General features: G+C 58.9%; 3 protein-coding genes across 7 annotated transcripts; 1 reads left to right on the forward strand and 2 right to left on the reverse strand.

Moving 5' to 3' along the window:
• Nucleotides 1–59: 59 nt before the first annotated feature.
• KBTBD4 (kelch repeat and BTB domain containing 4) lies at nucleotides 60–6,645 on the reverse strand. Of its 4 annotated transcripts, none has more exons than XM_004619086.2 (4): nucleotides 6,494–6,645; nucleotides 4,815–5,432; nucleotides 3,059–3,165; nucleotides 60–2,462 (listed from the first exon to the last, which is right to left on the reverse strand). In XM_004619086.2, exons 1-4 carry the CDS (start codon nucleotides 6,510–6,512, stop codon nucleotides 1,602–1,604), a joined length of 1,605 nt encoding a protein of 534 aa, XP_004619143.1. In that variant the 5' UTR covers nucleotides 6,513–6,645; the 3' UTR covers nucleotides 60–1,601. The 4 variants fall into 4 exon arrangements, with proteins under 4 accessions (XP_004619143.1, XP_054997668.1, XP_054997669.1 ...); XM_055141693.1 differs by lacking the exon at nucleotides 6,494–6,645 and adding an exon at nucleotides 6,387–6,493; XM_055141694.1 differs by lacking the exon at nucleotides 6,494–6,645 and adding an exon at nucleotides 6,026–6,344.
• On the forward strand, nucleotides 6,551–11,967 carry NDUFS3 (NADH:ubiquinone oxidoreductase core subunit S3). Its single transcript, XM_004619087.2, has 7 exons — nucleotides 6,551–6,707; nucleotides 6,818–6,883; nucleotides 8,014–8,111; nucleotides 8,238–8,387; nucleotides 9,641–9,766; nucleotides 9,887–10,006; nucleotides 11,721–11,967. The coding sequence occupies exons 1-7, from the start codon at nucleotides 6,647–6,649 to the stop codon at nucleotides 11,886–11,888; spliced, it is 789 nt and encodes a 262-aa protein (XP_004619144.1). The 5' UTR covers nucleotides 6,551–6,646; the 3' UTR covers nucleotides 11,889–11,967.
• Nucleotides 11,968–12,899: 932 nt separating this feature from the next.
• Nucleotides 12,900–17,008, reverse strand: C1QTNF4 (C1q and TNF related 4). Of its 2 annotated transcripts, none has more exons than XM_055143195.1 (2): nucleotides 16,867–17,008; nucleotides 12,900–14,008 (listed from the first exon to the last, which is right to left on the reverse strand). In XM_055143195.1, exon 2 carries the CDS (start codon nucleotides 14,001–14,003, stop codon nucleotides 13,005–13,007), a length of 999 nt encoding a protein of 332 aa, XP_054999170.1. In that variant the 5' UTR covers nucleotides 14,004–14,008; nucleotides 16,867–17,008; the 3' UTR covers nucleotides 12,900–13,004. The 2 variants fall into 2 exon arrangements, with proteins under 2 accessions (XP_054999170.1, XP_054999171.1); XM_055143196.1 differs by lacking the exon at nucleotides 16,867–17,008 and adding an exon at nucleotides 16,459–16,575.
• Between the last annotated feature and the right edge of the window lie 125 nt (nucleotides 17,009–17,133).

The following is a 17,133-nucleotide window of genomic DNA, read 5'->3' on the forward strand; positions in this document are numbered from 1 at the left end:
GGAGGGTATGGGCTCTGGGCGTATTCCTGGCTTTGCACTCAGAGATCACTCCTGGCAGGTGTTGAGGGACCATATGCAGTACCAGGGATTCAACCAAGGGCAGATGTGTGCAAGGGATGTGCCTTAACCCTTACTATCACTCAGACCCCACGTGTCTTTGTAATACGGGGCTCCTCAGTGATGCCTGGTCCCCTTCTCTGAAGCTCAGCCCTCTGTGCCGGCCTCGGTTTCTGTGCTCTGCCTGGCAGGACTCTGGAGGCTCAAACCTATCCTGGGTTCAGAGCTGGAACACGAACATGCAAGACATGTGCACGCTTGCAGGCCATCTCTTTGTGCCCTGGCAGGAGGGTATCTTTTTTGTTTATTTTGGGCTTCCTCCTGGCTCTGCAAAGGAATCAGTCCTGGCGGTATTTGGGATGCAACCGCCCTACCCGATGGATTATCTATCTCTCCAGCCCCAAGGGTATCTTTAATAGAAGAGGTCAAAGAAATCTGAACACTTCACCCTGCTCAATGATCCTTGGCAGGATCAGACAGTCCTTACTGGAAAAAAGCTGGAAGAATCTGGCTCTTCAGCAGGATCTCATAGGCCCAGGAGCCTCACCTTTTTTTTTTTTTTTTTTTGCGGGGGCCACACCTGGCAGTTCTCAGGACAGCTTCTGGATCAGAGCTCAGGGGTCATTTCTAGAGGAATAGGTGGTGCTGGGGATTGGGCCCAGGCCTCCCACGTGCATAGCTCTCTCGAGTCCCCTGTTGGAACAGTGGTCCTGTAACTAGTAAAGGAAGAGTGGTATTTAGTAAGTATTGCCGCAGACTTAGAAATGGCATCGGTAGGTGTGTAGTTTTCCATGGGAAGGTACCCCTTTATAATAACACACAAGTATACCCTCAAAAAAACCTTTATTTGTATGAACATAGCTCTTGACCTATCTTAAGAGTTAAAAGAAACCTTACATATTTTGAGTCTGAAAAAAATTTTCTGCTATTATTCAGAAATAACATTTGTACTTCTTCCTGGCTTACTCCTGGGAGTTAGCCAAAAATGAAACCAGAGTATACCTTCTGACAGGTGGGTGGGCGAACAGGAGAGAGAGAGCATCCTCGGCGTGAGAGTTGGCCTTGCTGGTGAAGAACACCTGCAGCTCAGTCCCTTCTCCCAGTAAAGCACGGAGTCTTGAAAACGCTTAACACCTAATTCTTTGTGAAAACATGACCAACTAGCCACTTTGCAGGCTGTAGAACAAAAGGAGACTGGGCGTCTTGGCTTCTGCCTGGGGGTCGGTGGGGGGGTATGTCTATTTAACAAAGGTCAGGTAAAGGGGGGAGTGGGGGGCCTAAGGGCTGGAGGGAGGCTACATGGAGCAATCCACAGTGAGCATGGGCTTCCCCGGGGCGGCAGAGCACTGGTCTGTCTCAGTTCAGGCGCCCAGCTGAACACCCGCAGACCCGCAGGCAGGGCCCCTCAGGGACGGGGCCTTTCTAACGCGTGCCCCCAGCACCCTCGTAATCTGAATCAGGGTCTTGGGCCTTGTGGTTCAGATGGGTGGGTACCAGAAAGGTCGGGGGAGGGGGCAGAGTCAGTGACCCCCCCGCCCCGGGGCTCAGGCCAGTACAAACTGCAGATTGGTCAGCAGTACCTTAATGCCTTTGGTGACAGTAATGGCGGAAGTGGCAGGGTCAAGCTTGTAGGTGTTGGCATCGCCCTTTTTGTATCGGTCCCGGAATACATAGATGCTGCCATTACAGCTGGCGATCTTCCAGAGGGACGGCACGGAGCTCCAGGCCTCCGGCAGGCAGAGCCGGGTGAAGCTGTCTAGCAAGGGGTTGTAGCACAGGAGGGAGTCCCCTTCGGCCACGATGAACACCAGATCCTTATGCACGGCCGCATGCATGCGGCCCGCGAAAGGCAACACGTAGGGCTTCACGTGGCACTTGTCTGTCTCGGTGTCGAAGCACTGGATGAGTCGGGACGGTTTGGTAAAGAAGTCCAGGTCATTCTCCTCACCCCCGAGCAAGTAGATGATGCCGTTGAGGTTAGCCCCCGCAGCCCCCGACACCGCCACCTCCAGCTGGGTTGTTTCTGTCCAGACGTTATCGCCCACGCGGTAATAGATGACGGCATTGGACAGGGTGTCCTGCAGCGTCTTGCCACCCAGCGAATAGATGGCATCTTTCCCGGGCACAGACACCAGGGTGTGTTGGAGCCGGTCCCGCGGCAGTGGTGCACACCACTCCCAGTCCACGGTGGCATTGTTGCACTTCCACATGCGCCGGGGGATGGAGCCGCCCACCACGTACAGGTCACCGCCATGCTTGCAGGCGGCAGTGATCTGGTGGCACAAGCTGTTTTGGCCGCTTACACTGATGGAGTCGTCCTCTGCACAGTGCAAGGACACGGCCAAGGAATGGGTACGAGAGGACTCCTTCCCAATCAGGTAAATGTGCACATTCTCCCCAATTTCCTATTGAGAGAACGAGAGTGACAAGTGGGCGCCGGAGAGAGACTGCAGTGGCCAAGGCCCTGGCCTTGCATGCAGCTGACCAGGACTCGGGCCCCAGCACCCCCTGTGGTTCTCGGAGCACTGAAAGGAGTGACCCCTGAGTGCAAGTCCTGAGCACCACCAGGTGTTAAGTACAAGAAAGGAAAGAAAATGATAACTGGTATGTATCTCTCCTCCTGGGCCCACCCCTTAGACCAAGCCTTTAAGTCCACCCTTAAGGTCTTGGGCCACGCTGCTTGCATCTTCCTTCAGTTACTCTGTGTCACTCCATCTCCTCCAGTGGCTGCCTTCCAGGCATTTTACACTGGGGTGGATATTACGTTGCATTTATCCTTCCAGCTTTTTAAACACTGAGCTAGTGCTTTAGACAAAAGGTGCCTAGCATCATTAATGAAAGGGTTTCTCAAGGAGCTTTGAAGCTCCGAGGTTGGTGGCTTCTGGGACCGGACATGAGCCCTCCTCCCTGTTCTGGAGCACTTGCCAGGGGGAGCTCAATCACCAGCCTGTAGCGGCCGGGCCGACAGAGGGGCGTCCCGACTCTAGGAAATATTCCTTACCTTCAAGCTGGTCCTGAGTGACTCTGCAAAAGCCTCTCTTTCCTCTTTATTAAAATTGATCCAGGCTTCGATGGCCTCTGTTGGGTTCTGGGAACACGGAACTCCATCTGTAAGAGTCAGAAGAAAGGCAAGGTCAATGGCAAATTGACAACCCAACAGGGAAATTTAGACTTTATTTTTGGTTACACCCAGCGGTGTTCAGGGCTTAGTCCTGGTGCTACGTCCAGGGATCACTCTTGGTGGGGCTCGGAGAAGACATGAACTATTTTGTCAGATGACCACTGTGTCTGCATGTGAATACATCTGATAATGTTAATCAGGATGGTTGGCTTAATATGCTGCCAGCTGCCAATTTATTGGGCTGTAGAAATCAACCGGAAGTTTCTCTGTATCTCAGTGTTAGGCTTGTTAAATTTGACCTATCAATTAAGAAGTTCCTTACTTTGGGGTAGGGGTGAGATAGTATAGTGGGTAGGGTGCTTGCCTTGGGTTTGGCCTCCTGGCACTGCACATCATCCCCTCAACACTCTCTGAGCATTGCTGGGTGTGGCTCCCTCCAAAATAAAAAACCCAAACAACAACAATTAAGAAAATTCCCTATTTGGACAGCCTGAAAAGTAGTCTAAGTAACAAAGGTTAAGGTACTTGGCCTTGGACATGACGGACCTGGATTCAATCCCAGGCACCACATATGATGTCCCAGCACTATCAAGAGTGACCAGGAGTCGGGGCTGGAGTGATAGCACAGCAGGTAGGGCATTTGCCTTGCACGCGGCCGACCTGGGTTCGAATCCCAGCATCCCATATGGTCCCCTGAGCACCGCCAGGGGTGATTCCTGAGTGCACGAGCCAGGAGTAACCCCTGTGCATCGCCGGGTGTGACCCAAAAAGCAAAAAAAAAAAAAGTGACCAGGAGTAAGTCCTGAGCACTGGTGGGTGTGATCCGAAAACAAAAAGAAGGTCCATATTTGGAAAAAAAAATAACTAGCCCTGGATGCAATCCTGGTTCAATCCCTAAAACCCTGAACACTACGACGGGTCACTCCTGAGCCCACAGCCAGGAATAATCCCTGAGCACTGCTGGGTGTGACCCCAAACCAAAAGTTCCTCACTTGGGGCTGGAGCAATAGTACAGCAGGTAGGGCATTTGCCTTGTACGCAGCCGACCCAGGTTCGATTCCCAGCATCCCATATGGTCCCCTGAGTACTGCCAGGAGTAATTCCTGAGTGCAGAGCCAGGAGTAATCCCTGTGCATCACCAGGTGTGACCCAAAAAGCAAAAAAAAAAAAAAAAAAAAAAATCCTCACTTGGGGGAAAGGGAGGTTGCTGAATAAGGGGGTGAGGTGTGGGGGGCAGTGTATGCCTTGAACTTGGGAGGCCAAGTTCCACCCCTGGTCCTGCAAGCTCCCCTAAACACTGCCAGGAGTCATCCCAAGCACCGGAATAGTGCCGGGATAGTCCTTGAACCCCACAGGGGATGGTGGGGTTCATAAAAATGGCCTCTCTGCTTCCTTGATGGGCCAGGGCTGCTGCTTTTGTTTTCCTGGCTTCCTCCTCCATAAGAGATGGTCTCTGCGGATGGTCACACCCAATTCTCATCAACCTTCCTCAGAGGGTATCAACATTCCGTCAGGAATATTCTGTCTGAACAAAACCCAGGAAGGCTGAGGCTTCTTTCTTCCCAGGCTAGAACCTGCACGGAACACGGGCGCTGACTGCACAGCTGGCCGCGGTGCCTCTCCGCCCGCCGCTTACCTGAGACGATGTCCGTGAGTAAATGGTGGGGCAGGTGGAGAAATTCTTCTGTGCTCTGCAGCTGGGCCAGGTGAGCCTTGGCGCAGTGCTTGGCGGCCGTGTAAAGCTCAGGGTCACTGTGCCGGTCCGCCAGCCACATCACCTGAAGGCAGTTCCCCACCTGCACGGTGCGCGCCAAGAACCGAGAACACTCCTCAAAGAGCGATGTCAGCTGGTACATGTCGGACACCTCGTAGATCTCCTGCAGCTCGTCAGCTCGAAGTTTCACAGTCCCGTGGTAGATATAATCCACCAGGAGCTGGAAGACCGACTCGCTGACGTCCTGCAGCACGATCACTCGATTGTGGGCCTCCTTCAGGTTGGAGGTGAACATGGACCGGAAGAAGCAGCTCTGAGCCGAAAGGACCAGCCGATGGAGCTGGAACTCGCGGCCTTCCACCGAAATGGTGACGTCGGCAAAGAGCTCTTCTTCCAGGCACAGTTTCATGATGCCCTGGGCCACACGGCCGGAATGGGACCGGTCTTTGAAGGTGTAATTCACGAAGTAGTTTTCCTCCATGGAGGCGCCGGGTTCCTCAGGTGATTCCATGGTAGCCAACTGCTCTCTCTGCCAGCTGTCTGCAAAGCAACACCAGGCGGGGTCACTGGGAGCCCCCCCCACCCCCCCACCCCCGCAGTCAGCCTGGGAAGCCGAGTGTCCCGTCAGGGTGGTGTGACACCAGAGCAGGGCTGGGACAGAGCTGTCCCGGCCCTGCCATCGGGTACTCTTCCAGCTTGGGGCCGGGCTGGCGCCCCATCCCTAATGAAATGGCTGTAATTCCCACTTTGGGCGGTTCCCTGAGAAAGCACAATAACATTCTTTTCCATAATTAACAAAAGACTTGGCATTCCAGGAAAGCAAGTGACTGGAGAGACAGTCCAGGAGCTAAGGTGTTTGTCTTGCCTGTGGCTGACCTGGGTTCGATCACAGGCATCCTTTATGGCTCCCTGAGTATGGCTGGGAGTGATTCCTGAGCGCAGGGCCAGGAGTAAACCCTGAGCATCACCGGGTGTGGCCCCCAAACAAAACCAAATCTTAGCAAGAAATAACTATGGGTTAAAGCCAGCCAGGTTCCAGGCAGCAGATACCATTTTTTTTAAAAAAAAAAAAAGAAGAGAAAAGAGTCCTTGACACCCACTCCCCATTCCCAAATCCCTCAAGCAGTCCAGACCTGCCACCAGGCGGCCCGGCCTGTGACATCTGTCAACCCCCTATTGACTCTTCTCGGCTGCTCCCCCACTCTTCCTAACGACTCTCCAAGACTCGGTCCCAGAACTCGGAACTGATCCCATTCGCCCCCGGGGGAGGGGGGGCTCCGGGAGGAAGATCGGGGCCGCGTGCGGCATTCCCGCTCCCCCCACCCCCGGGTCGCCCGGGAAACCGTCGCCGGGGAAACCGTTCTCCACCCGCGCCCGCACCCACCCCCCTCGCACCCCGCCCGCCCGCCCTTGTCCAACGTTGAGCTCCGGGAGCGGGGGAGGGCGTGGAATGTGGAACCCAGAACCCTCCCCTGCCCCGTCCCTTCCTCTCACCCGTTCGAATCCTTAGGCTCCCCGCCTTCTCGCCGGCCGCTGTCCCCGCCCAGCCAGGCCCAAGTCCACCTCCCGCTCTCGTCCACCTGCCCGCCAGGCTTCCTTACCTGCGTTCCCTCCTTTCATGCCGAAGCCCGGAACCCGGAACCTCTGCTTGCGGCCCCGCGTCCGCCCGGAAGAAAAAGAGGAGGCGCACTTCCGCTTCCGGTCCGTGCCCTTGGCGCTCCGTGTCCTGCGGGGCTCGGCTGCGTTCGGGGAACATGGCGGCGGCGGCGAGAGGCTGGTGGCGCGGCCTGGCGGGGGCCGTGGCGCTGAGCCGGGGTGAGCAGGAGGAGTCCGCGAGCTAAGGCCGGGGCGGGCTGGGGCGGCGGCGCAGGGCCCGTCGCGCCTCACCCGCTGCCCCCGTCCCTTTTGCTGTCTTCCCCGTGCAGTGGCCCGGCGACCCTCGGCGCTGCTGCTGCCGGTGCGGAAGGAGAGCGCCGCGGCCGACTCGCGCCGTGAGTATGTGCGGGCCGGGCCTCCTCGGGGCTGCAGGCGGGAGCCCTCTCTCCCCGCGCCGTCCCCTGCTTGCCCTCGTCCCGGGGTGCCCTTGCCCCGGGCCGCGTGTGTCCTTGGCGAGCCGCGGGCGCTGGCGCTCAAGGGTGCCCGCGCGCTCGGGGCCGCCCTCTGCTCCTGGGTGGGGGCGGCGGCTCTGCCGTGGCCCTCGCGGCCCCTTCCGAACCCCCCACGTTGGCGCGGGTTCGAGCTTTTGGGAGCTCACGGGAATGAAGTCCGCCGGGCCCCTGAGTGGCCTGTGTGTGGAGCCGGCCAGCGCGTCCTAGGGGATAAGCGGCACGATGCCGCTCGCGTTAGGAATCAGGGGCCACCCCGGAGAAGCCGCTGGCCCGGAGCCCCGTAGAGAGCGTGGCCTGCTGCCCACGGCAGAGAATGCAGCCTTTGATGTGATGTGTAGGTGCCGTGGTTTTGGGGGTGCGTGCACGTCGGGAGGGATGGTTTGGAGTATCCAGCCAAACGGGTACTGGGCACCTGACAGCTCCCTCGTTTCCGAAGCTTCATTTCTCTCTTCTAAGCAAAAGCGCTAGCTTCAGCTACATCACCCGAGAATGCCCCCCGCTTCTTGGCCTGAGAACCTTAGGAGAGCCAGATGCTAGGAAGAAACAGAGAAGTCAGGGTTCTCCTTCCCACCCTTGAAGGCACCTAGTCAGTGCGTAATCAGACGTGGTTTAGCAGAAATGCAGGCTCCCGTGGAGGAGAAACCTGGAAGGCATTTCCAGAAGTGATAAACACCCCAGCTTCCATGATCAAGTCTCCGTAGGATGTGTAGGGTGGCACTTTGCCCAGTTTTCATCACTTTCTGTCTCCGGGTGGTGCTCAGGTCTTAACCCCTGACTCTGCACAGGGCTCATTCCTGGCAGGACTCGGGTCGACCCTCTGTGGTACCAGGGATGAAATCTTGGTTGTCTGTTTGCAAGGCAAACACCCTACCTGCTGTACTGCTGCTCCAGCCCTCCACCCTCACCTTCCTAAAGGTTCGATAGGGACCCTGTCAGGAGACAGCGTTCCTTCCAAGCCCAAGGCACTAGCTTCCGGGCTGCCTGCTCTATTACTTTGTTCTGTCTCCTTGCAGCCACCGTCAGACCACGGGATGATGTCACCAACAAGCAGCTCTCAGCTTTTGGAGAATACGTGGCCGAAATCCTGCCCAAGTATGTCCAGCATGTTCAGGTAACATTGGCTGTTAATGTTTGGGTCTGGGTCAAGAAAGAAGCTCGTGGTCAGGGTGGGGCTGCAGCAAGCATCCTCTGATGAGAGGAACCACAGACTCCTAGCCCAGTGCCCACCTCTCTGCAGGTGTCCTGCTATGGGGAGTTAGACATCTGCATCCATCCCGACGGCGTCATCCCAGTGCTGACATTCCTCAGGGACCACACCAACGCACAGTTCAAATCCTTGGCTGACTTGACAGCAGTTGACGTCCCCACCCGGCAGAACCGTTTCGAGGTCAGTGTGGAGTAAAAGACAGGAAGGGGACAGAGAGCTTTAGGGGTGGCGGCTGTCTGGGAGCCCTAGATCCCTTTGTTTCTTTGAGTCAAATAATATGACGACAGGGAAACCAGGGTCTTGAGTCTGGCAGACTCTTGTCGCGGCCCTCAACAGACCACCTGACTTCACTGTTCCAAAGCTTTGTTCTTCCTGTGTGCAAAGGAATTTTGCAAAAACAAAAACCCAAAACTGTACAGTTGTTCCTGACAAATGGGCTGGACTGAGGATGAAATGAGGCCCTACCCTGCTAGCTCAGTAGGTTCCCCGTACTTGGAGCTGCTGTTTAACAATTGATTTTTGTTTGGGGGCCACATCTGGCAATGCTTTCTCTTGGCTTTGTGCTCAGGGGTTGCTCCTGCCAGGGTTCAGAGGACCATATGGAATGTTGAGGATTGAACTTGGGTGGGCTGTGTAGAAAGCAAGGCCCTTACCTGCTGTGCTCGCTGCAGCCATGTTTTTGTTTTTTTTTTCTCCTTCGATGCAGCCATGTTTACTAATTATTTACTGTTTGCTACCTCCAGGGTTAAGGAGCAGTAATCCCCTTATCTTTCCCTTGGGGCTCCCCACATTAATGTGGCAGAAGAGTGCGTAGCAGCTTAGAGTAAGAGGACCAGTAGCACTGTCGCACTGTCGTCCTGTTGTTCATCGATTTGCTCGAGCGGGCACCAGTAACATCTCCACTGTGAGACTTGTTACTGTTTTTGGCATATCGAATACGCCATGGGTAGCTTGCCAGGCTCTGCTGTACGGGCGGGATACTCTCGGTAGCTTGCCAGGATCTCCGAGAGGGACGGAGGAATCAAACCTGGGTCGGCCTCGTGCAAGGCAAATGCCCTACCCGCTGTGCTAGCAGTCTGGTGTGAGGACACCAAGGAGGTGGGGGCGCTTTGTCTTCTGGGAGGCGTCTTGGAAAGAAACGAGCCTGTGTGCTGAACCATTGCAGATGACCACTGGGCCCCAGAGGCCAGGGCAGGGGAGCTGGGAGCCGTATTAGACAAAGACAAGTGCTCTGCTGTCGTGAGCTGCAGAGGTCAGACCTGCAGGAGTTGTAAGTGTAAGGCGTCTTGAGGTTTTCGGTTCAGGACAGGCCTCTTGACAGGCTGGAACCCTGACCCACCTTTTGTTCTCCACTCGGTCTGCTCCCACCCCACCCCCCCAGCCCTTGGTGCCTTGTTCGTCCAGCTCCCTGTATCTCTGTCCTTTCTCCCTAGATTGTTTATAACCTCCTCTCTCTGCGCTTCAACTCCCGGATCCGGGTGAAGACCTACGCGGATGAGCTGACGCCCATCGACTCCTCTGTGCCTGTGTTCAAGGCGGCCAACTGGTATGAGCGGGAGGTGAGTTACTGAGCTGCAGGCCCCCAGGGTGGGAGTGGCTGACGCTCCTGGGGTGCGTTGCGGCCCCTCTCCCCCAAGTTTGACTCTCCCTGTTGGACCGTTCTTGGTGGTGTTTTCCAGATCTGGGACATGTTTGGCGTCTTCTTCGCTAACCATCCTGACTTGAGGAGGATCCTGACAGATTACGGCTTTGAGGGCCATCCTTTCAGGAAAGACTTCCCTTTGTCTGGCTACGTGGAGGTAGGAGCCCGGCACCTGGGAGTGTCGGGGAACCTGGGGGTCACAAGCATGGCAGTCCATTTTCAAAACTGCGACAGCTTCCTTCCTTCCCTCCTTCCCTCCTCGGGCCATACCCAGCAGTGCTTAGGGCTTACTTCTGGCAAATGTTCTACCCACTGTACTATTGCTCCAGCCCTAGCACGTTTCTTACAATCTATATGGCACGGCATACAGATTTTGTTTTCTCTCTTTTTTTTTTTTTGCTTTTTGGGTCACAGCCAGTGATTCTCAGGGGTTACTCCTGGCTCTTCACTCAGGAATTACTCCTGGTGGTGCTGGGGGACCATATGGGATGCCAGAGATCGAACCCGGGTAGGCTGCATGCAAGGCAAATGCCCTACCCGCTCTGCTATTGCTCTGGCCCCAGCACATCAGTTTTCTTTTCTTTCTTTTTTTTTTTTTTGCTTTTTGGGTCACACCTGGCGATGCACAGGGGTCACTCCTGGCTTTGCACTCAGGAATCACCCCTGGCGGTGCTCAGGGGACCATATGGGCTGCTGGGAATCGAACCCGGGTTGGTTGCGTGCAAGGCAAATGCCCTATCCGCTGTGCTATTGCTCTAGCCCCACATCAGTTTTCTTAGCTGCAAAAGAGAAACAGCAATAGTGCTTAACTAATAGATTTCTGAGGATCTAAATGCTGTTTGTGTACAGCCTTTTTATTTTGCGGGGTGGTTGGGTCATGTTAGGCAGTACTCAGGGATCACTTTGGCGGTGCTCAAGGGACCATATATGGTATTGGGGATTAAACCCAGGTCTGCTGGGTGTGAGGTAAGCGCCTTAGCCCCTGTACTCTGCAGTTGAATGTTAGGTGGTTTTAGTCGTTATGGTAGTTATGCTTTTACTTACAGAGGGGGAGTTTGGGGCCACACCAGCCAGGCTCGCAGCTCTTTGCTTGGGGGCCATTCAGTCCCACTGGTGTTCACGGGACCACGTGTTGCTCAGCTGGCCACATGAGGGCAGCCCTTTAGGCGCTGTACTGTCTCACTGGCCCCATGATCATATTAGTTACCAGGGCAGCTTTAAGGACACCCTTGTACCCCGATATCTTAATGTGGAGAGTCATTTACCTACCTTGGTCCCTGCGAAAACAGCTGGCAGGAAGCCCTGTGGACCAGCCTGCATTGGGCCCAGGCCCTGGGGACACAGGCACTGCCCACGAGTTCCATGCTGCAGGGCTAGTGGGAATATGAGCCCATGTGGGATGTAGCAAGGTGGGTTTTTAGAGACGTGGACAATGGTACCCAGCTTCCCCCACCTCACCCACACATGTGCACCTGTTTTCTTGGCCTTAGCTGTCCCACCCTGATTTTCCTGCTGGTCTCCCGGAACAAAAGACTGGTCAGATTCACTGCCGTGTGCCTGACAGCGATTGACCAGGGCCATTGCGGGGGGGTGGGGGGACTGAACTCACATTGCCAGTTCAGGGTCACTGTCTTCAGCCCCTGACTTGCTCCCTAATCCTGGGCCAGTGCCCACTGCCCTGTGTAGCGGGGCGCCAGCATCATGTCTGCCACAGAGGCTCTAAGCTGCCGTGTGAGGGTGCCAGGAGAGAGCTGGAGAGCTGAGGTGTAGAGGTGGGGTGGGCAGAAAGAGACCAAGTCAGTCAAGGGGTGAAAGGTCAGGGGCGTATTGGGGTGCCTTCGGAACCGTGACGTGGCCTCCCTCTGCCACAGCTGCGCTATGACGATGAAGTGAAGCGCGTGGTGGCCGAGCCCGTGGAGCTGGCGCAAGAGTTCCGCAAGTTTGACCTGAACAGCCCCTGGGAGGCTTTCCCGGCCTACCGCCAGCCCCCCGACAGCCCCAAGCTGGAAGCTGGAGACAAGAAGCCCGAAGCCAAGTAGCTCCCGGGAAACACGTGGCCCTGGAAAGCGCCTTTTCTATCCTGGAGTGTCCGTGTAAATAAACTTGGATGCGACCCAGCGCTCACTGTGTGTTTGTTCTGGGTGGAGGGAAGCTCTGGCCCAGACCGGGAGGTGCAGGCAGGCTCTCCCCTGCTCCCTGGGGGGATCCTGTTTCAACAAGATGCAGCAAGGTGTACGGTGGCCTGCAGGCCTGGCTGTGCCCAGAGGGACGTGACAGAAACAACCTCACACATTACAGGGCTGTCACCCAGAGCCGGTGCAGCACTTCTACCCAGTAGGAGGGGCACTTCTGGGAGGTTGGGGGGGGGGGGGCGCCAGGTGGGGAGCCCGGAGCCTGGCTCCTCTCTGCATCCCCTGACCTGAGATCCTGGGAAGGAAGTGATACTGGACATCTTTCTTACAGCCTTGGGGGTGGGGGGGGCATGATGCAGCCCCAGCAGGGGCCCTACTGTGGGCAGACGCCCTCCAACCCATTCCTGCACCTTGGCCTGGGCTGGAGCTGCCCCTTGAGGATGAGGCGCCTTCACATGGCCCGCCCAGATGCTGCCCTGCCTGTCTCCTGACCTTGGGATTCTCCAATCTGCACCTCACAGGTGGCTTGGAGAGGCCAAGAAGAGGGATGGGTGGGTGTGGGGTATTCCAGGCATTTGGCCCCTGGCATAGGTGGTCCCTCCCCCCACGCCTGTGGGGGGCTTCCTACGTAAACCTGCTTCCTGGTGCCTCCTGGTCTCCCTGTGGCCGACTGCAAGGGTGATGAGGATACTTGAACCCCAAGCTCTGGGCCGGGTAGAAGGTGCCCCTTGTCACCAAATGGCATCAGCTGGTCCCTAAAAATGATACCGGACATGGAGCACCAGAAAGGGCCCGCACAGAGCGGAACAGGAAAAGGAGGGCGGCCGGCAACGGAGTTCCATCAACGCCCCCCAGCTGCGTGCCCTCCCAAATCCTACCCGTTGCCCCAGCCCCAGACAAACGCATCACGGCCCCCCGGGCAGACAGACAGACCCACTTTATTGGCCGGGTCCAGCCCTGACTCGCCGGGCACCACCCCTCCTCCCCCTCCCCAGCCCCCCCTACCGTCCCCGAGGTCGGGGTTCAGAGCTCGGGGGGCCGCTCCCCACCGGCGGCCGCGGCCGCGGCGGGGGCCAGGTCGGGGTACACCAGGAAGCCGGAGAAGGTGATGTATTTGCCGTGGTTGCTGTAGGCGCCGTAGCCGTCGTGGTCGTGGCTCAGCAGCCACACGGCGTCGCCGCGCCGCAGCGGCAGCATCACGCTCTGGCTCTGCATCTCGCGGCGCCGCGACGCGCCGTCGTCGTAGATCATGGCCTGCACCTCGTCGCGGTTCTTCATGAGCTTCACCGACAGCGTCTTGCGCGGCAGCTTGCCCAGCGTGAAGGCGAAGAAGTAGGCGCCGGGCAGGCGGCAGCGGAACACGCCGGCCGCCGCGTCGAAGTCGCCGCCGATGTTGACGAGCTCCGTGTCGAAGGCGAGCGGCCGGTGGTGCGGCCCGGGGCCCGCGTCCGAGCCCAGCAGGCTGCGGGTGCGCGCGGCCGAGAAGGCGGAGCGCGGCTCGGCGCGCGGGGCGGCGGGGGCGCCGGCGGCGGCGGCGGGCGCGTCGGCGTCGGCGTACACCAGGTAGCCGCTGAAGGTGGCCCCCGGCGCGCCCAGCGCGTAGCGCGGCGCCGCGTGCAGCCGCAGCCACACGGCGTCGCCGTAGTCGAGCTGCAGCAGCGCGCTCTGGCTGGCGCCGCGCCGCGCCCCGGGCCGCCGCTGCTCGTCGAACGCCAGCGCCTGCACCTCGTCGCGGTTGCGCACCAGCATCACCGACAGGCTCTTGTGCGGGGCTTTGCCCGCCGTGAAGGAGAAGAAGTAGGCGCCGGGCACGCGGCAGCGGAAGCGGCCCGTGGCCGGGTCGAAGTCGCCGCCGATGTTCACGTACACCTTGTCGAAGGTCACGGCCAGCTCCGACGTGCCCTCCAGCGGGGTGGTGCGCGCCGCCGAGAAGGCCGAGCGCAGCTCCGCGGGCGCCGGCGCGGGCCCCAGGGCCCCGCAGGCCGCCGGGCCCAGCAGCCCCAGCACGAGCAGCGGCAGCATGGCACCTGCGGAGGGGGGAAAAAATGGGGGCACAGCGGTGGGCAGGGCTGTAGCACGGGGCGGGCCTCTGCAGGCCCCAGCCTCGGGTCTGCCGGACCCCTTCCCCCATCCCCCGTTCCTGTCCCTTGACCCGCAGGGAGGAATTTCTCTCCACACTGGACCCAGGTCCCTGGCTTGGAAACGTCACCTGGGGAGGGCTGGTTAAAACACACGGTGGTGGGGGAGGCGGGGCTGGAGCGTTGGCGGGTGGGGTGGGTTTGCCTTACACTCAGACCGACCCGGGTTCGATCTCTGGCATCCCATATGGTCCTTTGAGCATCGCTGGGAGTGACTCGAGTGCAGAGCCAGGAATAAGCTCTGAGCATCACTAGGAGGTGTGCCCCCTCCAAAACACACACACACACACACACACACACACACACACACACACACACACACCACAAATGGTTGGGCCAGCGTGATGGCACAGCGCACAGCGGGTAGGGGGAGTGACTCCAGAGTGTAGAGCCAAGAATAAATTCTGAGCACCACCAAGAGGTGTGCCCCCACTCCAACACACACACACACACACACACACACACACACACACACACACACCCCACAAGTGGCACAAGTGGGCCAGAGTGATGGCACAGCGGGTAGGGCACTTGGCTTGCATGCTGCCGACCCTGGATTCTTTGGGGGGGGGGGGTTTGGGTACCACACTTAGTGATGTTCAGGGATCACTCCTGATGGGGTCGCAGGTCCAGGTGGGCACCTGGGATCCAGCCCAAGTAGGCCACGTGCAAGGCAAGTGCTCTACCAGTTGTACCTATGGCTCCCAGCAGATTTAGGGCTAATCCCAGAGCACTGCCAAATGAGGCCCCAAACCACAAAACAAACCATAAGTTTAAACACACACAGACCCACAGATTCTGGAGTCCATACAGCTTTACCCACGGGAATCCTGGATTCCATCTACCTCACTGCGTGGGAGTAGCGGCCCCTCCCTGCTCCCAATGAAAACTTAAAAACACTTTCTTCAATAATAGTTTCTTTAAAAGAACCTCAAGGGGGCTGCCAATACAGCCCCTGGGTGAGCAGAGGCCATTGTGGGGCTCTCCGGGCTGCATTTTCCTGTGGCTGTTGGTGGCCTATGGCGTGACCCTCACTCAGGCCTCTCTGTACTGAGGTCCCAAATGAGGCCACTTTTCAGCGCTCGTTTACACAGACAAGGCACTCATCGCTGCTCGCCAGCCTCTGACCCATTCAGCTCCCATTCCGCCCCCTGAGTCCCCAGGGACCCCTCGCAGGGAGAGGTTCAACTCCCTCCCCCTGCCCATGCAATCAGCATCAAGAGAGTGACTATCCTCCTGGCTGGGGGTGGATGGTCAGGTCAGTCCCAGGGGGGCTTGGGCAGGCCAAGGTCAGAAATTTTAATTCCTCAGTAGTGGTGGGCGGGACTTGCTGTGCAGCCTCAGGCACACTCCCTACCCTCTCTGGGCCTGGCTTCCTTTCTCGTGAACAGGCACCTCAGCAGCTGAAAGTGCTCTGTGCTTGCAGGTGTGAATGTGGTTTGTGCCTTCGGGTGTAGCTGGGGAGCCTGGCTACTTAGAGCAGCCCCCCTGCCATGGCAGGACCCCAACATGTTTAGCCCCTGGAATACCCAGAACCTCGCAAGCAGAGACAGGAAAGGCATGAGCCCGGGAGGTAAACAGTTGAGAAATTCCTGGGGTCGGGGCATGTCAGTTGAGGGGCGCCTTCAGAGACGGTGGCCACGCACCCACATAGCAAGGACACTGCCCACTCTTTGTTGCAGACCCTAGCAACAAAGGGAACGCCCCTTTCTATTGCTAGTAAGCCCCCCACTCCTGCCAGCCCGGCGCGCGCCCTCCATCCCGAGGCACCTTTCCCGGCAATTACAAAGGGCCCCCTGAGGCTGGGCTGGCCCCTTGGCGAGGGCAGGGAGGGCGCCCTCTGTCGCCCACCGTGGGAAGCGCGTCCCTTGAACACCTCTACCGAGTCGGCCAGCAAACCTGTGAGTGAGGCACGTGCGCCTGCTCCCATTTCACATTTGTCAACGCTGAGGCCCTGCCCCGGGAAGGATGGGGGCCCAAGGCCCCGGCGCAAGGAGGCGATGCAGACCCCAAGGTTTCCTACCAGGGCACCCCCTTCCCGCCCGCACACCTGCTCTGCAGCCCACCCTCCCTCCGCCGCTTTCGGCAAGAATGAGCGAGACGAGCGGGATGGAGCTCCGGGAGGAGCGAGAGGAAACAAAGCCGGGCGCTCTGCCTCCTGGGGCGGAGGGTGCGGGGCCCGCGGGTCCTGCCCAGGGTCCTCCGCTGTGTGCGCCCCCGTCTCGCCCTCCCTGGCCCATTGTGCTCATTCCTAGACCCTGTCCCCAGAGCCGTCCGCGGCGGGAGAGGGACAGGTGGGCGCCCCAGCTGCAGGGGAGGAAATGCGGGTCCTCGCTCACCAGGTGGGGCTCAAAATCGTCCTCTTCCCAGGAAACAAACAAACAAAAAAACTGGGGCACGGAGAGCTGCAGAGCCAGGGCCCCGGACCCGAAAGGGGAGGGGGCAGCGACGTCAGGCGATGGGGCTGAGTCCCCTGCCCGCCACCGCCGCCCCGATCCCCCTCCCTCCGCCCTGTCCGCGCCCCCTCTCATCACCCCCCACCCCGCCCCGGGAAAGCGCCCCTCGCGCTGGATGAGCCCCCGGCACGGCTCGACGATTCTTGTCTCGGGAAAAATCAAGACCACTCCCCGCTAAAGGGGCACCCCAGACCTTCCTCCATGCATCCCCTCCCAGTCAAAGCCCTGAGCATCTTCCATGGAGGATGGACACAGCGGCCCGCAGCCCATCCCGCCTGGGGCTGCCCTCACCTGGCTGCCGGCGCCGGCGGTTCTCGGTTGGCTGCGAGCCCGCGATGGGCTCCGGGCTCCGGGCTCCGCGCTCGGGGCTGGACTCCGGGCGCGCGCGGCGCGCGGGGGGCGCGGAGGGCGCGGGGCGCGCGGGGGCGGCGGCGGGCGCGGCGCGGGGACCCCGGGGCTGGGCGCGGGGCGGCGCGGGGGGGTGGGGACGAGGACGCCTGAAGATGCTGCGGCGCCGAACGGCGCGAGGGGCGGCAGGGAGAGGCGGGGAGGGCCGAG

The sequence above is a fragment of the Sorex araneus genome, chromosome 6 (assembly GCF_027595985.1).
Source record: "Sorex araneus isolate mSorAra2 chromosome 6, mSorAra2.pri, whole genome shotgun sequence".
Taxonomy (NCBI): Eukaryota; Metazoa; Chordata; class Mammalia; order Eulipotyphla; family Soricidae; genus Sorex; species Sorex araneus.